The sequence below is a fragment of the Tachypleus tridentatus genome, chromosome 13 (assembly GCF_004210375.1).
Source record: "Tachypleus tridentatus isolate NWPU-2018 chromosome 13, ASM421037v1, whole genome shotgun sequence".
NCBI lineage: Eukaryota > Metazoa > Arthropoda > Merostomata > Xiphosura > Limulidae > Tachypleus > Tachypleus tridentatus.
Genome location: NC_134837.1, coordinates 152,773,590 through 152,800,308, shown reverse-complemented (window position 1 = coordinate 152,800,308; position 26,719 = coordinate 152,773,590). Strand labels below are relative to the sequence as shown.

The 26,719-nt window shown below is 33.1% G+C and overlaps 1 protein-coding gene across 1 annotated transcript in view; it reads left to right on the top strand.

The window, feature by feature from the left end:
• The window catches only part of LOC143238303 (protein phosphatase 1L-like), a 31,888-nt gene extending 9,341 nt beyond the window's left edge, over positions 1-22,547 (top strand). The window contains exons 2-4 of the mRNA XM_076478401.1: positions 10,100-10,358; positions 17,282-17,412; positions 19,837-22,547. Coding sequence (XP_076334516.1) covers positions 10,100-10,358; positions 17,282-17,412; positions 19,837-20,220 — 774 coding nt within the window. The 3' untranslated portion in view covers positions 20,221-22,547. The remainder of the gene's footprint in view (positions 1-10,099; positions 10,359-17,281; positions 17,413-19,836) is intronic.
• The last annotated feature ends 4,172 nt before the right edge of the window (positions 22,548-26,719 follow it).

Here is a 26,719-nt window from a genome sequence, read left to right as displayed (position 1 = left end):
GACTGTATCTCTCTCTAGTAAATTATTTTTTACCTGAAAACTGCCTAGACAAAGCAAAACGAAGTGGCAAAATTGTTATTATATGTTTCAGAGCTATATTTTAAGTTGTATTTTAAGTTGAAGAGTTAGTTATATTTAATTTACGATTTCATATTGCAAAGCTTATATCAGTTAACAAGACATTTTAAAATCACTTTATTGTCAATGAAAAGTATTAACATTTGCCATTGCTACAAGGTAGGTAAAAATGTTTTATGTTATCATTTTAAATTTATATTAAAGGTGAATTTTCGCAATTAGTTTATTAAGTAAGTTTTTCTGTCTAATTCACTGAATTAGTGATTTAGTGTCCTTTATACCTTTAGTGAAATGTATAAATTTTCGATCCTAATAAATGTGGATCTAAAAAATAATGCAGATACACTAACATTGGTCATTATAAAGATATTCGCCACTTTATTGTAATTTGGCAATTTTTAATTGGTCTCTATTTTTTTCTCAATCAATATTTAGCGCTTGCTATTTAAGAACTGTTAATAATTCGACTGGTTTCATTAACTTGTAGTTTTACTAAGAAACAAGTTACTCAATTTAGATATTAAAGCAGCACCATATAAACGCCCCTTCCTTCATAATTTTTTCGAACAAATTTAGTTCGTGTTTTTCTTTCCTATACCAAAGCCACATAGGACCACCTTCTATGACCACTGAGAGGAAGCGAACTCCTGATTTTAGGGTTATAAATCTGAAGACTTACCACTGTCTCACCGGGGGACGCGAGATTAATTGATACAAGTCAAAATAATAAATTCCAGGAAACAACAAACTACAAAACTTTACACTGCTGCATACAATATATTCCTGATATCAGCGAAAAATAAATCTGGAAAAAAACTTATAACAAAACACAACATTCCAGTAAACACCAACTTTATTCAAAAATCAGGTACAAAACTGAAGTCTACACTATGTAAAAACTACACTGACAAACACAACACCAACATTATTTATAAAATACAATGGAACAACTGCCACGACTTTTATATTGGAGAAATAAGCAGAAAATTGGAAACCAGATTCAAATAACACAAAACACCTTCACACGTTTTGGAACACTGAAATTTAAATAAACACAACATAATTATGAAAAACACCCAGACACTAAGTAGATAAACAAACGCAAAATTATAGAAGCCCTACTTATACAACTTAAATCCACATTAAACCAATATAAAGGAACACCTTTATACCTTTATTAATTAATAACCTAACACATACCGTAACGCCCCCTACAATCCCGTACCCGTTTACACTCTCGTCCTTAAGACATGTGCCCGGCAACGGTCAGTGGCAAACTTTTTTTGTTAACCTGAAAATAATCTAGAAATGTCGAAACGTTGTTCCCTACTTTATTGTAATAAAAGCTTTAAAATCCATACCAGTAGATATCCTTAGTAGTATTGACAATAAATACAAATATAATTAGGTGGACTTATCAAACTAGTTTGTTTGTTCATGTGAACAACTTCTTATGCACATAATGAGCTAAACAGCCATGATAGAGAACAGCCAGCCAGCAACTTCCGATACCAGAAGAGGCTACTCTTCACTGGTTAGAAGGAGTCACTGTTACTCTTATAACACACTCACAGGTGAAAGTACGGAGTATATCTGGTAGCACCACGTCTCGAACTCAAAATCCTTGGGTACCTAGTCTAGGCATAATTAATACAAGGCCATGGTTTTGTAGTTGGCAAATAACAGGTATATTCATTTAAAATTCGATTTTTTAGTATATAAGATTAATCGCTCTTTGATGTTGAACGATATATTATTTGTGTGTAAACTTAATAAGGATTGTTGCTGTGTCGTGACTTTTTCAATATTTTTTACTGGCACCTGCTAGATTTATGAGGTTGTGAAAGTCGATATATTGTAGATACATCTCTCTATTAGAAATTCGGAAGTGACCTGCTAGACTTACAATAGTTTTATCTCACGTCTTAGGTTTAGAGCTATCATTATTAAGTCAGAAAGTCTGGAGGCTCATGATTAAGAATTCATGCTTGAAACTATTGGGATGGAAGATAAGCAGACGCTACGTGAAACGTTAAACCTGTTTGTTAAGGGCTTTAAATATAAAATCATCCTTATCACGATTGTATGGTCGTCAGGAACCTGTTTAGTTGTTTCTTGTCTCGAACTCTAGAACCTCTGATAGAAGTTCAAAACTAGATCGCGTTCTACTCTGGTTTAGCAAAACTCCAAATGTCTGTACACGGACACATCCTGTTATTATGATTGTATGGTAGTATTTTTGATTTACCATTTTTTGTAGTGTCCATATAAAATTCCATAAATGAGCTAACATCTCTTTATACGGTTTGTAGTTTTGTCAAACATTAAACCTTTAAACATGCAACAAAATTTTGGGAAACCTTTTAAAGTTTACATAATCTTGTATGATTTCATTTGATCATTATAACTCCTTCCCCCATCGGATAGTGGCTCAGCAGAAAGTCTGAGGGTTTATGATGCTCAACTTCCACCAGTGGACAGAGCACAGATAGCTCATAGTGTAGTTTTGTTTTTGTCGATGAACGAACAAACCATTACAACAATTTAGATGTAGATAAATACAATTTAGCATTAACAAAATGCCATCTAGTGGTCCAGCCGTAAATCAGAAGCCACATACAGCTGAAAATCGGGTTTTGATACTCATGGCGGGCATAGTTTTGTGCTTATTAACAAATAACAAACAAAAAGTAATAAAATTGCATAGAAAAAAATTAAAATAAGAAAATATGTGTCTTAATGCATGTTCGAAAAAGGATTTCTGAACTCGAATAGCAAAACGTATACGTTGTGAACATTGTTACGCTACATATAAGAGATAAGACGTTCCAGAACGGCCAAAATAATGACCTAAATTCGCTCTTAATATCTCTGTTATTTTGATTTCCGTGTGTACTAATTTATTTTGTTTGGAATTAAAATTATAAGGCTTTAGATCTGCAACTATATGTAATTTGCCAAGTGTTTGGACACGCTCACCAAATTAAATTCAGCTTTAACTAATCGAAATATAACTCATACTAGGTAGCAATGACCCTACCATGACCTATAAAAAAACTGTTGTAATTTTTGTCTGCACACCTGTATACTTCACAATGAAACAATATTTGATGCATCATGTTTCTTGCTTATTAAAATAGTTGTGTTTTACAAATTGCGTGCTATCTCTACTTTCAAAATAACTATTTCTTCCAACCGTCAGAGGTTGTTGTTTTTCTTTTAGCGCAAATCTACGACAGTACTTACCACACTGTATGCTGTAAATTTTTACAGTTAAGTAATGCAAATCTGTTATCAGTTTAATAAGTTTATAAAATTTCAAGTTTGATTTATTTTGTGTTTGATACGCAGCATGACAGTAATTTCTGTCTGTCTTAGTCAGAGGTGTGCCAGTTGGTTTATCATATGGACTTATTTACATGTTTCGTAGGAAATTTGGAACATTAAAAGTGTGACGTAGACTCGAAAGGTTTTGGAAGCACTGATCTATCTACACTCTGTCTAGATAGATATCTTCTGAGATACAACGTTAAAGGTGTACATTTTGTAAGATGAGCTCTGTTTAATTTTGTGCTCAGCTCAGTTATTCAAAGTATTTCATCTACATTTATGGTGAATGTTCAATAGAAACATTAGAATTATCAATGAAATTCACAGTCTTTCTTAAATAATCGACATGCATATTGTAAGAAAGTAACAAGTTATTTTCTACCAGCATAATAAATATAGCTTATTTAATGTGCAGTTTTAGTTTTACGGAACAAGGAAGTATCGGGTAAGATAGACATCTTTTTTGAAATAATCGAATGAACTTGATATCATGATAAATGTTTCTTCTAACAAATATGTTATCTTTACTACTGTACAAACTATATACTTTGGTTAAAATATCTTTTTATTTCTTGTATATTTGTAACACGAGTTTCAACTTTCTCAAAGTAATTGAAAATATTATTTACATTACATAATTTATTACGACCATGGTATCGCCAATAAAGACATCAACAGGTAGAAGCGAAGACATGGTCGCAACAAACGATGTATTTGTGAAACGTACAATTGTCTTGTTTTCCCTCAATTCTGTAATTATGGAGTTTCACAGGTACTGACGGTTTCAAGTATCAGTTATATTATTTACATGCTTAACCCAGTTACTTACTGTAGTTATGGAGTTTCACAGGTACTGACGGTTTCAAGTATCAGTTATATTATTTACATGCTTAACCCAGTTACTTACTGTAGTTATGGAGTTTCACAGGTACTGACAGTTTCAAGTATCAGTTGTATTATTTACATGTTTAACCCAGCTACTTACTGTAATTACGGAGTTTTGCTACAAGTCCGCATACTTACCGTTGGGGTACGTGTAAGGTTTAAAGTTTGTTTGTTTGTTTGTTTGGAAATTTCGCACAAAGCTACTCGAGGGCTATCTGTGCTAGCCGTCCCTAATTTAGCAGTGTAAGACTAGAGGGAAGGCAGCTAGTCATCACCACCCACCGCCAACTCTTGGGCTACTCTTTACCAACGAATAGTGGGATTGACCGTCACATTATACACCCCCACGGCTGGGAGGGCGAGCATGTTTAGCGCGACCCTCGGATTACGAGTAGCACGCCTTACGCGCTAGGCCATGCCGGGCCTAGGTTTAAAGTAATTCGTTGTTCTTGTTTACACCGCAAAGTGATATTCTGTTTTTTGTTATGGAAACTATTTGCCTTTGTTGCATATATCATGGGAAAAATAAATATTTTCACTTTTATCTATTTTGGTATTTTGTACCCAACCCACAATGATAAAAAGTAAGATTGTTTTTTTAATCTTGCAACAAAAAACAACAACATTAATTTATAATATAGATTAGCATGATTAACGTGCGGTTCAGACAGTGTAGAAGCAAGAAGTATATTTACTAGGTTGCTTAGCTAATTAAAGTGTTGGCATGCCGGCCCTAATTCAAACTGAGATGTGAGCAGGAAGTCTTCAGTAAAGAGTTCATTGTTATGCTGCCAAAACTGTGACTATTCCGCGTGACCAGTTAATACTCCGTTTAAAGCATATTGGACTCATATCACGCTACATACTCAAGTTTTATACGAGTTCTATGCCAAACCTGTATTTTGGCACCAGACACAAATACTCCTTTGTTTTGCATGAGATATATATACATGTTTTTCAATAATATTATGTCTTATTTTATAATTAATTGAGCCTAATTAATATTGATCAAATTCAAATTGTAACTGTCATTTATATTATAATAAATCGACCTAAATCAACGATAATTGTTTATGTATCCTCGGAGTCTAATACCCTGCAGCTTACAGAAAGGGATGTTTTACAGCAGTTATCTAGTTGCGTGCGTTTTTTTATAGCAAAGCCACATCGGGCTATCTGCTGAGTCCACCGAAGGGAATCGAACCCCCTGATTTTAGCGTTGTAAATCCGTAGACCTACTGCTGTACCAGCGGGTGACTTTACAGTAGTAATCAAAGTTTCAATAATAAACGCTAAACACATTGAATCCCAGGACGTTTAAAAAATAATAATATCAGAAATATCTGACAGGCATAGACAGTAGAAACAAGTTCGAAACACAGACAGTAAAAACATGTTCCAAACACAGACAGTAAAAACATGTTCCAAACACAGACAGTAAAAACATGTTCCAAACAATGTAAAATCATGTGATGTATATTTATGTAAAGGAACATTTTGCATTTTATTTATTTGAGACGTTGTTGTAATATGTGTTTTTCTGTGAATAGTCTATTGGCGAACGCTAATAGTTCAAATAATGTTAAGTCACGTCGTTTTTTAGACTTGATTTTAGAGTTTTCTTTCAAATAGCGCAGAAATTATGTTAATAAAATAGTACGTTTACGTGTGCTACAGAGGTGAAAGTCTTTCACAACTACAATTAGACAAACAGTGATATACTGTAACATGTGTGAGATATCGTGGCGGAGCGACAAGGACTCAACAGGAGTTCTATATGTTCCGGTAGACAAATAGCCCTACACTGTAGCATGTGTGAGATATCGTGGCGGCATGACACTGGGTCGACAGGAACTTCAACATATTTTGGAATAGATATGATTAAATTTGTTAACATAATTTCTGGACACTGTGCAAAGTGTCCAGAAACAAATTAATTTTGTTGATTTTCTTGAGTTTAAAATGTCTTGACTTTGTGATAGTAAAAATGTTTCATTTGGAACAATTTTGTGTGACATACAAAAAAGAGTAATCACTGAACATTTGGATTTCTAAAGAAGGTTGTCTGAATTATTTCTACACCAAATTATTGATGGTCCATGACTTTTAACCAATAGGGTTCCTAATAAAGAGCCCCCATCCCCAGTGGCTTATTAGCACGTCTGTAGGCTTACAACGCTAAAAAATCAGGTTTAGATACTTGTGGTGAGCAGAGTACGGATAGCCCATTGTGTAGATTTGTGCTTAACAACAGTCTAAACCAAAACAAATACAAATAATGTATGAATCACACAAATATGAAATGTACACAAAAATACCATTAATGCTACATAAGGATAACTTGAATTTGGATCCATATTTCTCAAATGTTTGTAGAAAACATCCATCTACGGCTCTGGCTTTAGATAAGTAGAAATCTAATTAATTAAATAAAAGTCAAGAGTGATTATGAGGCACGTGAAACAATTCCATCCGATTCTCATCTTCATAGGATTAGTAGTACTAAAGTCATGTTGCTCTTAAAATTTAATCATGATATAAACTGTGATTACATATATGTGTATATATAACTCTTGCGATAATACTTGAAAGTTTATGTTATATGATAACAAACCAGAACATACAGTTGTATTACCTATTTAGTCGTAGTTGTGAGCATTAGAGTTATGTCTATACTGTTAACTCTAAATTAGTAGCTGGTCTTTAGATTACAAAGATGAAATGAAAGGAAAAAACCACAATGTACCAGACCAAAATAATGTATCTGAAAAAGTTTTTCGTATAACTTGTTATGAATATATTTAGTATTAAATGATGCTATGTCTCATAAATAATCCTTGACAGTCAAGAAGGAGTTTTAAGTAAGCAATAGCGCTGCGACTGTTCTTTGTAAAGTTGTATGCTGGTGTGCTCATTGTAAGATAAATATTACACACACATCTATGAACTTAATAGGCTTATAAACTGGGTTAAATGAAACACACGTGTAATATATATAAGTACATGACGAAAATAGGTTCCTTAATTTGACGCTACTATACACTTTCAGTTTTTATCCTTTTTATTTCTAATCATTTATGATCAGAAGTCAACATAAAAAGTACAAATTCATAGCGAATATTTTGCGTTATATAAACAGAATTGCGGACACAGCTGATAGCCCAATGTGGCTTTGCTATAAGGAAACACATACACACACACATAAACAGAATTAAGTTGCTCGGAAACTCGTCCCCCGTAATATTTATATTGTAACGTAGAAAAGAGGTAATTACTTTTTCTTTAGTAACACACAAAGTGGGAAACACGTGTGAAAAATAAAATTACATAAAGTAAAAGTGGTTCCCTGCCCCACCAATATAGACTTCTTTTTGGAGTCATTGAGAAAGCATAGCTTTAATTCAATTTTCAATATAAGCACACGTCACAAAAGTTATTATAAACTAACTTACTTCACAACTAAGTAATTAGATTTATGTTTGTTGTTTTAATCGCTCGATTTTTTTTATATTGTTATCAATAAAGAGTGTGTGCAACAAGGAAACCCGAGTAAGGTGAATTTAGAGGGCGACCCACTTTTACACATGTACAGAGTTAAGAAGCAGCGCGTGAATAGTGTAACCTACGAGGTGACTGGGAATTTCTAAGTATAGAAACGTAATTTCCCGTTGGTCGCATTTCAAAGCTGTTAATAAGCTCTTGTAAACTTGGGAGCTTCAGAGTTAGATAGCATTACCGCGGAAAATGGCGCAATAACGCCTTCGTAAATTCTCAGAAGTTAATGCCAATTAATTGTTTCTTAATATTTGCTACTTTTAACAGTAATGGAATAGTTAAGGAGATTTAGTTATTGGCTCTGGAATGAAGCTAAATTGTTTACCTTAGAAGCAGTACTTATGTAACTTAAAAAAGTATTGGACATATTTCTGTGAAACTATGACAAAATAATAAAATATCTACCATGCAAAAAAAAAAAAAAAATTAAGTGCAAGGTTAATTTCAATGCGCTATGAAAGATAAATAATTTATTATCGGACAGGGAAGTTTGTGCAGTAATATCTAATAATTTGTTATATTTACACACAATAACACAACGTAGTTTTATTTCTTATAAGAACTTTTGTTAAACTTTTCAAATTCAGCCACAATTATAAACAATAGTAAAGCCGGAGAAATTAAAAACCGCAACTAAAAATTATCCGTTTAAAATGTACAGGTAATCCATCAATTACTATAAATATATAAGTGCCGAAAGTTAATTTACCTTATAACTGTTACATGTCTCCCAATGGCGATAAGTCAGAGGGCGTATAACGCAAAAAAGTCGATGCTCGAGGTGGATAGAACAAAAGTAGTCCATTGTGTAGCTTCATGCTTAACAATAGCGATATGATCGCACAACTGGAGTTAAAAGGAAACAACTGGCATCATATGTAGTCATAATTTTCTTTTTTCATGCACACATTAGCAGAAAAATATTTCAGTTTTTTTTATAGGAATAATATATCGTATTAAATGATTGGTTTCAATTTGTAGGCTATAAAACTATTTGTTATAGTAATTTATCATATATTTATTAGTACGTTTCTCTGTATCATATTGTTTATTAAACATCTACCATTTTTGTACAAAAACCTATAAATGAAAACAATTATGTAAAGATTGTTTTGCCTTATGATATTATCCATCTGCCTATTTTCCTGTTTTCAGTTTGGCTACAATAGCTTGTTGAAACTGATTTAAAATACTTTATCTGTACATTCCCTTAATCTATTAATTTTATTTTTGTCAGGGATTGAATCCCAAATTTTAGCATTATAAACCCTCAGTTATCGATGAGCTACAGCAAAAAGTTATTAATTTTGAATATTTATTTATATCTTGGTTTTATAACCTCAAACATAGACAAATCCAACTGATGTATTCCCTAAGAGCCTATTTCATGCTTTAGTTGTTAAACTTTTCCAGTAAATGATCAGGTGTCCCCGATAGGTTAGCAACAACCTTACAGACTTAAAATGCTAAAATCTGAGGTTCATGCTCCAAGGCAAAAGGATTGCAGATTGTGTAGCTTCGTGCTGTAATAACTAATTAAAAGTTTTGCTTGAATACAACATTCATTCTTTAAGCGTACTACACAGTATCTTTCATTGCCATTGTTTAGAAATATTTACCTCATTTTTTTTTTTGGTTTCTGTCTTCAGTTGTTACTGGATAAGAGATTCATTATAGACTATTTAGGCTTCTATCTTCAGTATTCTGTGAGTTACGTAGATGAAGTAATTTATTGCGTACCATAATGCAAGGAATGGTTTATGTTTTGGTTCGTGCTTGCAAGGAAGAATCTACAGACCTATCACTACATCAGAAAATAAAATACGTCAGAACAGAATGTTTGTCGGTAATTGAGTGTTAAGGAGTTGTCTTCTTATAGTAAGCATACCGACAGACAGTTTAGAAACCCTTTCTCTCACCATATCTCAACAGAGTAAAAATACTCCATCTGACAAGATGTGACCTGCTTAAAGAAACTCAGTCAGTGTCCTATTTATTTTTCTATTATAAGAAATAAAACTTCAATAAAAAAACAGTGGGTAACTTTCAACATTAGAGAGTGATTGATGCCCTTAAAGTTTTTAAAATTTAGAGAACACTTTCGTATTTATGGTATTTGGTGTACTTTATAAAATAGATTGCTCAGGTTAACGTTGGATAAACAGAAAGAGAGAGAACTTAAGTTAATGTTTATTTAAGTCTACACAATAATAAGACTAAACTTAACACTTTTATGTCTTATATTTTTTAGTTTGCAGCAAAATATGCCGAACAACACCTATTTAAGAACCTTCTACCTAAACTTCAAGACATTTTAAACCAGCCTGAGTTGCATAAACCAGAACAAGCCAGGGATAAAGAAGAGAATATACCAGAAGGCTTGAAAGAGAATTTAGACCCAATTCCTTCTAACTCTAAAGTAGATGAGCTCACCAGATTATTAACTGAAGAGATTTTAACATTGGATAAAGAGTTGATTGTTGAAGCTAAGTCATCTGGGGATGTGGCAGGTTAAGAGTTTCTTTTTCTCTGTATCTGACATATCTTACTTACTTATCTTACTTTTCAATTAAGAAGTAAAAATAAATTAATGAATATAAGTTTTATGTTTAAGATTGTCACATTGAAAGAACGCATTTTTCTTTACTGTTAATTAAATTGTTTCGTTTTTTATTAAACTTTGTAGAAAGGACGGCAACTGTCTGTTGTGGAGACACAAGTGTAGAGGACGACATTTTGAGAGTCTTTCGTCTTCAGGTGAGACGAAAGGCGGAAGATTTTAGAAACGCCGTCCTCTGTTTGTTTATTTTTTGCAATTTCGCACAAAGCTATTCGAGAGCTATCTGTGCTAGCCGTCCCTAATTTAACAGTGTAAGACTAGAGGGAAGGCAGCTAGTCATCACCGCCCACCGCCAACTCGTGGGCTACTCTTTTATCAACGAATAGTGGGATTGACCGTCAAATTATAACGCCCCCACGGCTGGGAGGGCAAGCATGTTTAGCGCGACGCGGGCGCGAACCCGCGACCCTCGGATTACGAGTCGCACGCCTTACGCGCTCGGCCATGCCAGGCCATACGCCGTCCTCTACACTTGTGTCTTTACAACAAGCAGTTGCTGTACATTCTACAAAGTTTTATCGTGAATACTCTGCCTAAAGAATCTATTTGAGAATGTTTTGTTTTTGTTCACTGCCGTTACATGTCTGCTTTTATGGATGTATATACACGCCTACATCCACGCATGTAGAAGCTGTTATTCTATAATTGTGAGTTAATGATCGTTTTTAAATATCAGCATTTTTAATAGTAGAGTGCAGTGTTAACTTTAATGATTACTTCTTAACTGAATGCGCATTATTAACGCTTTCATCTCAAATTTAAAACTAAAGTACGTTATAACACACACCATCAGAAAAGCGTTTAACTAAATTTTTAAATTGTTTGCTTGTTTTGGAATTTCGCGAAAAGCTACACGAGGGCTATCTACGCTAGTCGTCCCTAATTTAGCAGTGTAAGACTAGAGGAAAGGCAGCTAGTCATCACCTCCCACCGCCAACTCTTGGGCTACTCATTTACCAACAAATAGTGAGATTGGCCACACATTATAACGCCTCCACGGCTGAAAGGACGAGCATATTTGGTGTGACGGGGATTCTAACTCGTGACCCTTGGATTACGAGTCAAGCTCCTTAACCATCCGATTATGCCGGGCAATTTCAAAAGTAAAAACGCCATTGCGAATACTCTATGAATATATTTAGACAGAGAGAGGAGAAGAAAAAAGCTATTGAGAGTTTGTATATGTGCACTTACTGTTTTCATACCTATCATGATAAAAAACTATTCAGATTTTGTATATGTACACTTACTGTTTTCATACCTATCATGATAAAAAACTATTCAGATTTTGTATATGTACACTTACCGTTTTCATACCTATCATGATAAAAAACTATTCAGATTTTGTATATGTACACTTACTGTTTTCATACCTATCATGATAAAAAACTATTCAGATTTTGTATATGTACACTTACTGTTTTCATACCTATCATGATAAAAAACTATTCAGATTTTGTATATGTACACTTACTGTTTTCATGCCTATCATGATAAAAAAACTATTTAGATTTTGTATATGTACATTTACTGTTTTCATACCTATCATGATAAAAAACTATTCAGATTTTGTATATGTACACTTACTGTTTTCATACCTATCATGATACCAAGATTTCGGTACGAATTCCTAGTTCTGGCAATTTCAGCTTCAATAGAACTTACGTGAACAAGAGTTAAGCGACCAGGTCAGAAATCCCTAATATAAATATGCTTAATTTTGAACAATTGACTAGTCAGCAGCGCCCTTCTCCGCAATACCTTTGTTTATCTTTGAACCGAATAATGGAAATAACTGTCACTATTATAACGCACCCACAGTTAGATCTTTAGATCCACAGCTTTGAATTCTCACCAATAGACCACGTTCGGCAAAATATGATTTACTAGAGATGGAACAACAAGGTATCGGGCCAGGTGAGCGTAAGAAAACACTTTCCATAAGGATGTCCAGTGAAAAGCATCTTTTTTATCCTTGTTGACAAAACCATAAACACACAAAAAGTCAACACTTTTAAGACTGGTGTTATAAGGCAGAAATATTTTCTGGATAGTTATTTTTAACTCAGAATTATTTTTGGAGTCCAGAATCTTGCAATAACAATCTACTGAACTTCGAAATTACTTCCTTCCAGTAAATTCCAAACTTTCTTAGATACAAAGACTAAAACCACGTTAGTTCATAAACGACGACTTTGAATATTTTAGTGATATTTGTCTTCTAACTTTATGCCATAGTCGCCATCATCCCGAATAGTACAAACTCCTGTTTGCAGTATATTGAAAAGTCGTTAAAGTTCGTTAGAAACAAACTAAACATCCCCTGGAGATGCTTTGTTTGGTTTGTTTTTGAATTTCGCACAAAGCTCCACGAGGACTATATACGCTAGCCGTCCCTAATTAAGCAGTGTAAGACTAGAGAGAAGGCAGCTAGTCATCACCACCCACCACCTACTCTTGGGGTACTCTTTTACCAATGAATAGTGAGATTGGCCGTCACATTATAATGCCCCCTCGGTTGAAAGGGTGAGCATATTTGATGTGACGAGGATTCGAACCTGCGACCCTCAGATTACGAGTTGAGTGCCTTAACCATCTGGCCATGCCGGATCAAGATGTGTTGTTTCAGAATTCTGGCACAAAACTACACAATGAGCTATCTATATAGTCGTCTATGGTTTTGAACTGACAGACTGGAGGAAAAGCAGTTAGTCAACAGAATCAACCACCAGCTATTGGACCATTAAAAACAAAAAACTTGGTTTTACTGTCACTCTTATAGCACACTAATCGCCCCCAAACTGAGGAGCACAATCTTGTGGCAACATTCCGCCAAACATAACCGTTGGGTTACGCCCGGCTCTTGAGTAGATGGAAGTTGTATTTGTAAGAGTTTGCAAATAACACATTTATTACAACTACTGATTTTTAGAAATACAGTACATGATGCATATATTGGCTATCTAAGCTATATGCCTGTATATGGCCGAGCGTGGGCTAGCCTTTAGCGTGATAGACTGTGAATCCAAAGATTTAGGGTTCTCAGTCCGTTTATGCAAAACACATGCCATTCTTGGAGGTCATGGCTACGCTATAAGAGTGACGGTGAAATTCTAATATTAAATCAGAGACAGTACTGCAAGAATTGGCTAGCTGTCTTTCCTCTAATTGTCGGTTCGAAAGTAGAGACGACCACACGCAGATAGCTCTTGTATTCTTTTGCACGAAAGCCTAAAAAATAAAAAAATAAATCAAAACCTGTCTTATGTTCGGTTCCTATTTAGTGTTGCAAGACGTGGACTTCGCCTTAAAATGTATACTTTAATAACACATGTCAATATATTTCCCAAAAATAAAACAATAAAATTACTTTCTGCACTCAAATCAACTTTTATAATATAAAGCAGAATAAAAAGTCACAACATATACTCGTCAGACGTAGATCAAAAAAGAAAAAAACTCATTTTTTATTCAATCCGATAGAGCATTTACAATATAGTTTGTTTTTGAATTTCGCACAAAGCTACACGAGGGCTATTTGCCCTAGCTGTCTCTAATTTAGCAGTTTGAGACTAGAGGGAAGGCAGCTGGTCATTATCACCCACCACCAACTTTTGAGCTACTCTTTTACCAACGAATAGTGGAATTGACCTCACATTATAACGCCCCCACGACTGAAAGGGCGAGCATGTTTGGTCCGACGGGGATTCGAACCCGCGATCCTCAGATTGCGAGTCGAACGCCTTAACCCACCTGGCTTTCACGGTGTAGAGTAGAACAGGATTCACGACACTAACATTTTGAGATGCAATTTTATTACACTTTCATCATTCGAATACTAAATATAAATCCCGTAGAGAGTTGACAAACGCAACCAAACATGCTTTCCCTTTCAGCCATGGTGGCGTTACAATGTGAGAGTCAATTCCACCCCCCAAAATTGACCGAGGGTGGTGATGACTAGCTGCCTTCTCTCTAGTTTTACACTGCTAAATTAGGGACGGCTAACACAGATAGCCCTTGTGTAGCTTTGTGAGAAATTCAATACAAGCAAACTTTTTTTTTAATTGTTCACATGTTTAATTAAATTCTCCCCAAGCTGTTTAAGGAATATTAACTTATATTTTAGTAGCTGGAATTTCTTCAGTATTATTTTTGTGGTCTAGCGTATTGAACTTCTAGGCCATACAATCATTATATAGGGAGGCTGACTGGTATAAACTTCTTGATGCGTAATGATAGTATTATATCAATTATACCTTATTTAGGATTACGATTTATCCACAGAATTTATAGTGACGTTTCCATTGAATAAAATTATTTTATTTGCAGCAGTATTATTCATATCTTAATACACAAACATAATACTTAATATCCTTAATCCGAAAACATAACACTTCATTTTTCGTTAAACTACCTTAAATGTCACATTAAAAGATTAAATAGCATATAAACCATCACATTATGTTGTTATACAGCCCTTCTAATAGTTAAATATTTTCGATTATCACATTAAACAAACATCACCTAACTCGTTCGCTACATCTTCAATATCACTAAAGGCTATCTCCATAAGTATCCTGTTATGTTTATTAACTAACCTTTCCATTCACTTTACCAAATCCTTGAATATCACATTATATCCACTGTAGTAAGATAAAGCAATGGTAAATCAACACCTACTTCTAAACTGTACTATGTACTTTATAATAAACAGAGAATGGATAAAAGTTTCGCAAACAAAAAGGGACAATAGAAGTATGGATTGATGATTGTTTTCTTCTTTAACGAAGCTCATAGACAGCTTGTTGATTCTTGGTGGAAACGATATGTGGACAACACTTCAAAACTGTTCTTAAAAGGATTTTCCGTGGTAATAGATTGTATTATTTATTTCAAGCTTGAAGCTCAATTAATTATATGAGGCTTGCAGTTTGAACCTGGAGGAAAACGCAGGATGTTGTCCATCTCTATAAACCTTGTCAGAAATATTTGTTAATTTTTAAAATGTTATCTGTTAAAATAGCGACAACTATTCCTTTACGTGCACTAATTTTTCTCCCATTTCTCTTTATATCTTCGACGTTTTCATTATGTGTCTTCTTATATTATTCGAAATAAAGTTCAAGAGTGAAATAATTCATTTGGATGTAGTTTCGCCACAACCCTTATTTGCCTTGGTAATATATATTTACATATAAAGAATGTTTTTAGTTTAGGCGCAGCTGTTGCTGTTGGACATTATGAATGCTTGAAGAACCTCTTGAGAGCTGTTGGTTGGGATAACATCCAGAAGTTTAATGACTTTGTTACTAAGTGCGAGCAGTGTTTATTTTCTCCCGTCACTGAACTAAAATAATTGAACTCTAGCCAGATTCTGACTCCAGCAATTTCAGTATCCCTGTTGTAAAATTCTTAGACGATTTAACCAGAAAAAAACCTCGCTGTTTTTAGACACATTAATTTGTTTTGTGATTCTTCAGTGACCTTATTTTTATGTACACTTTTATTGGGGTGGGATGTATTCGAATATATTTTACTGTTAATACTTGTGGACATAGCAGTTTCACCTTGACTCAACTTATTCCAAAGTCAATGGTAAAGTAAAGCAACTCAGTAAAACTACAATTGATATGGCTACACTACAACTACCGTGTTTCTCCGATAATAAGACCTACCCATAAAATAAGACCTAGTGTGATTTTTGGGGATAGTTTTAATATAAGCCCTACCCTAGTTTAATAGTTAGTTAATTAGTTTGTTTAAGTATTAATCAGTTAGTTTAATAGTTTTACTTTGTAACTTCATTTTTTTAATATATCAAAATAAGACATCCCCCGAAAATAAGCCCTAGTGTCATATTTTGGAGTGAAAATTAATATAAGCCCTGTCTTATTTTCGGAGAAACACGGTACGTCTAGAATTCGTTTAGTTGGCGCCCTTAATTAAGTTAAACATCACTTTTATTTTAGAAGAATAAGTTTAGGCCTTAGTGGAATCATAATAAATGAATAAAGACATGTGTAAAGTTAAACTTATAAATTATATACCACGCGCCCTTTGGTGGCTCAATTGTAAGTCAGCGAGCTTAAGACACTAAAAATCAGGTTTTGATACTCTCTGTAGGCAAATCACAGATATCCCATTGTTTAGCTTCATGCTTTTAAAAAGCAAAGCACACCACACATAAAGAGCATTATTCTGCTCTGAAACACGCTACACACATACAAAGCATCGTTCTGCTCTGAAACACACCACACGCGCATAAAGCATCATTATGCTCTGAAACACGCCACACACACAAAGCATTATTCTGCTCTGAAACACACCACACATAAAAAACTTCATTCTGCTCTGAAACACACCACGCATAAAAAGCATCATTCTGCTCTGAAACTGAAATACACACTTTACCAGCTCACATCTGTCAATAAAACCATACAATTACTGTAGAAAAAGTCTGGACATCCTGAAGTTTTTCAACAAAACTGAATGTATAACAGAGTATATTACCAGATGGAAAGATACATATTTCTTCTTTAGTTCTCAAGGTATAAAATACAACATTTTCGTAACACAATGCATTTATATAGATTATTATTGAAAATAGAAAATAAAAGGTATGAATCTTTTATGTTTTTGAGCATTAGAACGTTCAAACTTTGTAAGCTATTTTATACAATGTTCATCTATCCATCCATCTACAACAAACTGATGTTCAGATTGACTTATACTCTTCCCTCTAAACAGAATAATAAAACCTCTCTATGGTTAAAATAAACATTAAAATGTACTGTATCTCTTTTTTCACAGGCACAACAGCAGTCGTTGCATTGGTACACAACCAGCAACTGATTGTAGCAAACGTTGGAGATTCCCGAGGTGTGCTCTGTGACAGCGAAGAAGTAACAATACCAGCCACATTTGATCACAAACCTCAGCAGGTATATGTATAGAAATAAAGTCAAACACGGCTCAATGAAGCAGTTACTTTTCTACATTAAGTAACAAAAAGAGAAGGTGGATTACACTCTTCTATTTTACAGTTTATAACCTTTGGCATTGCCCAAGCATTATTGAGGAAATTAAACTGTTAAATAGAAAATCCTCATTTATGTATTGACTAATTTAATAACGTATAGAAGCAAACAAAATTATGGTGATTTGAATTTTCAGTTTACATTTGAACAAACTTTCTTCAAGTTCACGTAGCGAGGCATGACTTGTTTTGGAAAATACTTGGATTTATGTACCTGAACAAATATGGATTCACGACTTTGTTCTTCATAGGATAGGATATCTAATACCATACGAGTCATGCAAAGAAAAATAAATAAAGTACTGATAACATTGCAATTAACCTTCTATTGCACACACTATCAAAACACTTGGAACAATGTTTTCTTTGATTTATATTGCTCAAGAAATATATTTGTGAAATACATTTTAATAAATTATAAATGGGTGTGTCACTTACAAGTGACATCGTTAGTTGAGGAACTAACGGGTATAATTCCGTGGCGTATTTAGATTGTTATCTGGAGATAAGAACACTCAACCACAGAACTGAAGTACACGTTTGTGTATTAAATAACAAAGGTAGACTGTATACCTGTACATTAGTGTACAATAGAGTTAATCACATTACTAAATTACAGTGTGTAGTAATCTCAATTCCTATACATTTTGTTCCCCGCTGGTACTGGCGTAAGTCTGTGGATTTACAATGCTAAAATCAACGGTTCGATTTCCCTTGGTGGATTCAGCAGATAGCCTGTTGTGACTTTGCTATACGAGAAAACAAACAAACAAACAAAACCTATATATTTTACAAACACAATGAGTAATTTTATCCCCAACTTTTGGTCATGTCTTTATAATGAGTATTGTTGCAGGCAAGAAACACAAATTACTCAACATGTGGACTCCACCGATAATGAATGACATGAACCAAGTTAGAAACTGGGAGCTATCAACGTTAACATCACAATAGACAACAAAATAACACCTTGTCTTATAGCGGTATACATTTTGTACTTAATACTGTAAAGTAAAAAAACAAAACAAAAAAACACAACTATTTTTTCATTTTAGTTATTACATTTACATGTTTCACCAAAAACTTCATCATCTGTTTCTTTGTTTGTTTTGGAATTTCGCACAAAGCTACTCGAGGGCTATCTGTGCTAGCCGTCCCTAATTTAGCAGTGTAAGACTAGAGGGAAGGCAGCTAGTCATCACCACCCACCGCCAACTCTTGGGCTACCCTTTTATCAACGAATAGTGGGATTGACCGTCACATTATAACGCCCCCACGGCTGAAATGGCGAGCATGTTTGGCGCGATGGGGATGCGAACCCGCGACCCTCAGATTACGACTCGCACGCCTTAACACGCTTGGCCATGCCGGGCCTCATCATCTGTCTTGATCAGGTATAATAACAAAATTGTATGTAACAGTAACGTCGGTTTGTTTGTTATTAAAAGCAAAATTATGCAGTGGGACATCTCTGCTGTATCAACTACTAATATCGAAACCCGGTTTTTAATGTTATAAGCCTTCAAACATACTGCTGTAATCCTTGGGAGGGCACTTTTTTATGGAAACGAATGGTCTATTTTTTTATTAAATATTCAGTTTGTTTGTCAGACTATCTCTCCATCTTAATTAATACTATAATTCAATCAGTTTTATGTAAAATAAGATATTAAATTATCGAAAACAAATTGAGAAAAGTTAGACCTAAAATATGAACGAACTAAATTATGTTTCCATCTTGCTTGTGAAAATATATAAACACTAACTATGAACGAATTTTATTGTATTCGATTCTTTTGTCTGCATTCAAGTTAAAAATTACAATAATGTTCTAAAACTATTAATGTACATTGCAAATGAAAAACTTTACTTGATTTTAGATTTTCAAAGTTGTGTCGATGGTAGGGAATCAAACCCTGGATTTTAGCCTTGTAAGTCCGTAAACTAATCGTTGTCTCGTCGGGAGACTACAAACATATATTTGTAATTTTGGAAACAACTTATGGTAAAAACCTATATCATAAGGAGTACTTGTAGAGCATTGGGAAGTTTATGCCACAAGGAGGTTTTGTATGAATAGTTTTTGGCGCTGATCCAGTATAGATACTTATGCTGGCTTCTTATTATCCTTTATTGTGGCGCCACTATTTATAATACTGATAACATTCAAGTCGCATACCATAACGTGTTTAATTCGATCGACTTTATGGAGCATTATTCTTTTTTTCTCTTGTTTGTAATTTCAGTTCCCAGAAGTTTACAACAAAGAACTGTGTTTCTACAGTACTTCTATAAGTTGTGTAACACCACAGTTGTTGTTTCTCTCTAGCTAGAAGAACACAAAAGAATTAAGGAAGCTGGCGGTTTCATCACGTTTAACGGCGTGTGGAGGGTTGCTGGTATACTTGCAACATCGCGAGCTCTAGGAGATTACCCTTTAAAAGATAGGAAACTTATCACAGCAGAACCTGATATTCTCACCTTCAACCTTAAGGAAATCACACCTCAGTTTATGATTCTAGCTACCGATGGATTGTGGGATGCTTTTACAAATGAAGAAGCTGTCTTATTCATTTCTAATCATCTCGACGAACCTTATTTGGGTGCCAAAAGTCTCGTGATGCAAGCTTATTTGCGGGGATCCGTTGATAACGTCACTGTAATGGTGGTTGATTTTAGAGATATCTCACCGAAAACCGAAACTTGTATTTAGGATTTAAGTCTCGTTCTGGGGTGTACCAGAAACGAAGAGTTTTTATTTTGTAAAGATTTTGAGAAATACTCTAAGAATCGTTAAAAACAAAAGTCTGACCTAACATCCAGTTGATGCGTGCATGAACATTTTTTTGGTGAATTTCATGAAATTATTTAGTTTAGTGCCTTAGATTTAGAAGATACATTTTGAGTGAGTTTGAGACGTTGACTTTGACATGATTTTCTTTCATGGCCTTCCTTACAGAAACCACTTGGATGCTTCCCTAATTACATTTAAGAAGTACCTAACTAGGTTAATTCAGATAATTTCAGAAATTCTAAAGGATACTTAAACTTCACTCCATTTTGTGCAGTTAAAGTGCAAGGAACACAAGCAAACATGTAAATTCCCTTTTACCATCAACTCAGCTTGAAGAAAAAAAAAGTTACATTTTTTGTTATTCTTTTAGTTGATTTTGAAATTGTTGATCGAGGATTAAATATTAACATTTGTTTTTGATCGAAAATTATATGTTACTAATTATTTCCAATAACATTTAACGCACATACCGATAAATCTAAAAACATTTCAAACAGTATATATATATATTATAGAATACTAAGCTCAGTTTATTTGTAGATCAAGAGTAATAAGTGACTAATATTTATTTTATATAAAATGGCATTTTCAGTAAACAATATTCTTGTCTTCGAAAAACATACAATACATTTCAAGCATTTGACTTTGTAGATAAAGGTGTGAAATAAACATGAATCTAATTAAAATGATAACTATCGATGAGTATTGCATACTATTGTTTAGTGTTAATTTCTTTATATATGTGCTTTAATCTAAATGGGGTAGAGTTGAAATTGTTACAGTACGTGTGAAAGAAGCTGACACTGATTGTGTACTTTGTAGTTCAGGCAACCATCGATATAAAAATATGTCGTTATTGTTTATTTTACGTTATTTCAAAGTTACTTTTATTATTATTTGATTATTTGAGCTATTTCTTTGAATAACTGACTAAGATAAATTTGATTATAGGTTTTAGAACAAAACTTTCAAAACTTTTGTTCACTAGATATTAGTGTGTTAGTCCAAGTCCAAGTTCACTCCTTTTTAATGAACTTGTGTGAAATGAACTTACAGTAATGTGTGTTTTATTCTTCATTATAAAGCACAAAATTAAGTTGAGAAAGAGATAAATCTAACTATTTTTATTAGACTAAATGCATCACTGAAACTCAAACCTTTCTTTTCATGTACGATAACTGAATTTATTTACTGTGAAGAAAAAGGCCTGAAATACGTTTTGCAAATTTGTCACTTCGTTAGAAAATCGACTAGTTTAAGGCATAAAAAATTTCCAACAAAATGTTATTAAAACTTTACACGTGGAAACAGAATAAAATAGAACTCGGTGCTAGGCTGGTTCCTATCACCTTTCACGTATTTTGTGAATATATGTTTGCAGATGTGAATTGTTGTGAATTCTTAACAATTAAATATAAACGTTTTACTTTCTTCTAATGGAAACTGTTTAAAAATTTGATTGTTGATCACTGTGAATGAGCCAGAATGTTTTGCCAATTTTTTTTTGTGAAACTAACAATGCAGTTAGGTTTCTTAATGGTAGTTTTTAATTAATATAATATATTACTACGTTGGCAACCAGTGAGATGAGTTAAAAACGTTTTATTCACTTAACGAAAACAAATAGTGTTGCATTACATTTCTTGTAAATTAACGCCTTTGTAAAGGAAGATAAATTCAAGGTATAGATAGAAAAAAAATACAGCCGATTTAAATGTTTCTAATCAATAAATAAGAGAAAAAAGTGAAAGTATTCTTTCTTACCATAACTCGTGAAACACTTATCACGATCAAACTAACTTTTTATGTTACCCCATTAGTAGAGGTACCTGATATTTTATGAAAAAAAAATACAAATTTTTGATGGTACATACTATATAAAATGTGTAAAAGGTTGCTCATAGAGAGATAACACAGTACTGTGTTTACCAGACTGGACTGCTGTGTGACATGGTCGTACTTAAGTTGCTTCTCACGTGTTTCATTATTTGTTTTCAAGTGCAAAATAAGTTATTTGCGCTGTGCCCACCGCGGGTATTAAACCCCGATTTTTAGCATTATAAGTCCTCAAGGTTATCGTTTGTTCACCGGGGACGTCTCATTATTTTCTCTGAAAGAAATGCTGCTTGTATGGTTTCAATATTTCATATCGTCATATGTATGATGTTCATAAAGTACGCTTTCTGGTTTTAATGTATTATTTGTTCTCATGTGTTTATTTGAAATAAAATGTTGCTGTAAAAGTTTTCAGGGTTGAAAAAAATTTTCCTTCAAAATGAGGTTTACAGGTACTCCAAAACATAAAATATTTTTCACTTTATTTTTCTTGGATAAAAAAAACAAAAACAAACAAACAACAAAAGCTCATAGTTAGAAATAACAAAAATATTCAAAATACATTTTAAAGATTAAATAAAAAGTAGTTTATCAAAAACAGGTTCAATCATAAGTTCTATTATAAGTTTGTGAATAAATATATTTTGAATATTTTCTTTGATTTACACATAATGTAAATTTTGTATTAAGACTTATAGCACGTGTTATAAGAATGAAAAAAACATTAAAACATAATTATACCTTGTGGACGCGGGTTCGAATCTCCGTCACACCAAACATGCTCGCACTTTCAACCGTAGAGACGTTATAAAGTGACGGTCAATCCCACTATTCTTTGGTAAAAGAGTAGCCCAAGAGTTGGTGGTGGGTGGTGATGACTAGCTGCCTTCCCTCAAGTCTTACTCTGTTAAATTAGGGATAGCTAGCGCAGATAGTTCTATTGTAGCTTTGCGCAAAATTCAAAACAAACCAAACCATAATTATACTTCATTCAGGATACTTTTAAAAGCTTTGTAACTCTAGGTAAAGTAATATAATTCACAAGCTTTGCTTACAAACAAAATAAAAAAGAAGAAACCTTAATTTCAACATTTTTATAGTATTACGTGTTTTAGATTATTAAAAACATATGTTATAGTTAATTGCGAGACGTACAAGTTAAATGGCACAGGTTAGTTCCATCTTACTTACACCAGGAAGAAGTGTAGAAATTACCCAGTTTTCCCACAATGTTACAAAAAGAGGTACTTAGGATAAGTTGTTACATTGAATCAAGTATTATATGGTTTCATGTGAAATGATTAACCCTCATTATAAAAACAGAGGTGTCATAGAACATTACATAAGTCAAGTAACCCTATCAAAGCACCTAGCACCTACTTAACATTTTATAAGTTAGGCCAATTAATAATAGGTAATTTATTAGGTTATTGTACTGTTGTATATCATTTGAGGTTCCTTGATCCCTACGCTACCTGTAGAAGTGTCAATGGTATTTAATATTTATATTTTAACTGACCCAATAGAAGACCTTAATCGTACTAATAAAACGAACTGTAGGAACAAGAAATACGCTGATATAAATGTAACCTCCATACTAGAAGCTTATATTGTTTAATCAGATAAGAGTGAGTTATTAAAGTTGATGTCATCTTTTTGTAATTTTCAACCAAAAGTTTGAATCTTCGACGTTATACAGCAATTTCACTACCGTTTTTGATGTTAAAAATAGTTCTGTTCAACATTAAAAGTAAAAGTAAGTCATAGTTATAACTCGACACTGTCTTGGTTCTTAACTTCAGTTAAAAGCTTTGATTTTATTCACGTTAGGCAGTAAATATTACTTTTTATTTCATAAAATAGTTGAAAAAACATTGGTACTGGAAGGAAAAAGAGAGAGCTACTCATTATAATGTATAAGTACATTTTTTTGTAACGATATGTCCTTCTTGAGATACAAAATACTATAAAACATATAAACTGAGCACTTTCGAAAGGTGGACCTTTCTTTTTCATGGTCAAAGTGTTATACAATCGCTCGGGTTATAGAGGTTTATCATTTAGTGTCAAGACTTCTTGAACCTACGTGTTTTTTCTGATATCATGAATATTTCCAAACATTATAGTAATTTGTTACGCCAGTTTGTTTATTTTGGGTAATGAAAAGTAACAACAACAAAAACTATTTTAAAAAACAAAACACATTTTCAACACTCGTATAGAAACACGTTAAAGCAATTTGCTATTTATGCTAATAGACTAATCATGCAGTGCCTATAAGTTATAAATATGTTTTTACAAAACCTTCAATATTTCGCTTTCAATAATGTTTGATTACGTCTTCGTCAAAATTTGTGACACATACGTGTTTTCACAAACAAATCATTTTATCGTCCTTATGTCTAATGACATTGGATAGTCTACAACCTAAATATTTCTTCTTTTTTCAAGGAAACACGTGATCTGTATGAAAGCAATGGTGTACTTAATCTAAAACAACTGTAACAGTATATCAAGAGTCGCGATACGTGTAAAAATGGGTCACTGGAGTGTACTAAAAAAATTAGTTGTTACTTGCTATTATTAGCGTTTAAAAAGAGGAGCACTTTATTAGCGCCATCTTCAGCATAATTTCAAAAGTTAATGAAAAGAGTAAAAACAATGGTTTTAGTCATTACTATTTATTACAATACTGATATGGGCCTTGTTTGAAGTTTACTTTTGCCTGAAGATCCGATAAACATAGAGGAAATTAAACAAAATATTTCTAAAGTGGAGATATCCTTCTCTCCTTTGTCTTAAATGTTATTTACTTGTAATTTGTAATAACATGAAACCGGAAAAAAGAATATGTTAACTACAGATAAAAATATTACACCATATTATCATGTAATAGATGTATATCCATTAAAATGATGTTTATATATGCATGTACATGTATAAATAGTTTTACAAAGTTGTTGCATGGTAAGCCTAATTCAACAACGCAATCGCTATGGTGGCATTTAAACTTCGCTGAGACATACGTGTATATGCTATTTTCTCAGTCTTATATTTGTCAGCATCAGTCCAAGTAACTTGTACTTTTTTAATGTGCTTTGTTACCAATCTTGTAATTTAGTGTATCAATTTTTTCTTTGTTCTCACGAGTAAAAGCAGCATTTTGTGTTGTTATGAAAAAATCCAGGTAAGCATAACAATATGTTTACAATATACGGATTTTTAAAGCAGGAAAATACCCAGCAGTATGTTTACAATTCTGAACTTCCACAACATACTATTTATTGACAGTATTTAAAACTAGAACGCTGCAGAGCCTGAAGTGTATTAAGATACGGCTATATATATCGCCATGAATGTTTTATATCAATGCAAGAATTATAAATTTTAATATTTGTAATACAAAACCATAAAATATTATCATAATGAATTTGTTAAATATATAGTAAAATAGTGTGAAAGACATGTACGCGTCTTTAAGTATGGGTAAAAGTGACAAATGGATGTAGAATACTTTTAAAATATTTTTATTATACAATTGTTATGAGTACGAACATGTAGGATGAACATTTTGAAATAGGCTTTCCGTAAAAAACAATGGCGTTCACTGAAGGTGTACAATTATAACATAAAAACTTGGTATAGAAACCGCTCTGTGCTAAAATAAAATCTAAATCATCCTCTTTAGAAAGGTTATTCAGCTACTATCAAATTATGATACTTCTTGAGTGTGAATAAATAAACACTAAAAGTAATTAAAGAATTATTTGCAATAATACAATTATATAGTATTACGAGTTTGCAACAAGATATTTGCTAAATATGCCTATATTTTTCCCAAACTCCTCACTAAGACAATAATTCACATAAGAATGTAGGTTTACCACGATCTAATTCCAACCGTGAGAAAGCACCAAAAAACTCCTGACAAAGAAACTAACCCATGATAAATATATTAAACCATGCGGTTTTTAAGGACGATAACTCATTTATCTCACAGAGCAAATCAAAGAGTCCCCACAGCGTGACTTTATACGAAATCAGTATTTTAAACTTGTTATAAAAAACCTCACATTTTTATAAGACATTCAATATTATATTTTGTATGCTATTTGTTGCAATACAAAAACAAGAAATTCATTTTGTATTATGACTTATAAACCAAATAAATAACCAACATTTACATTAATTTTCGTTTAAATGAGTTGAAAATTGTGAAATCATGCATCACGAAGTACAAAATTCAGCAGAAGAAAATCATTAACGCCATCTTTGACATTAAAAGCAAAATTTGGTCATATTCAAGGTAAAAGAAGTTATGGTTAAATTGAAAATAAATATCTAAATTATCAGAATTTGTAAAGTTTCTTGAAAATGATGGTGGGATAAACACTGAAGTCTGGCGACTAAAATCTGCAAATTTTCAACGTGGGATGAGTTCACTGTTGTGTAATTTAATCCTGACAAAATTTTAAGAGCTAACCATTCATCGGCCATCTAGCGACTTTTACGAATACTCTAACTTAAAACTCACAATAATTATAAAAATAATTTCTAAGCGGAAATAAACAAGATGTATAGT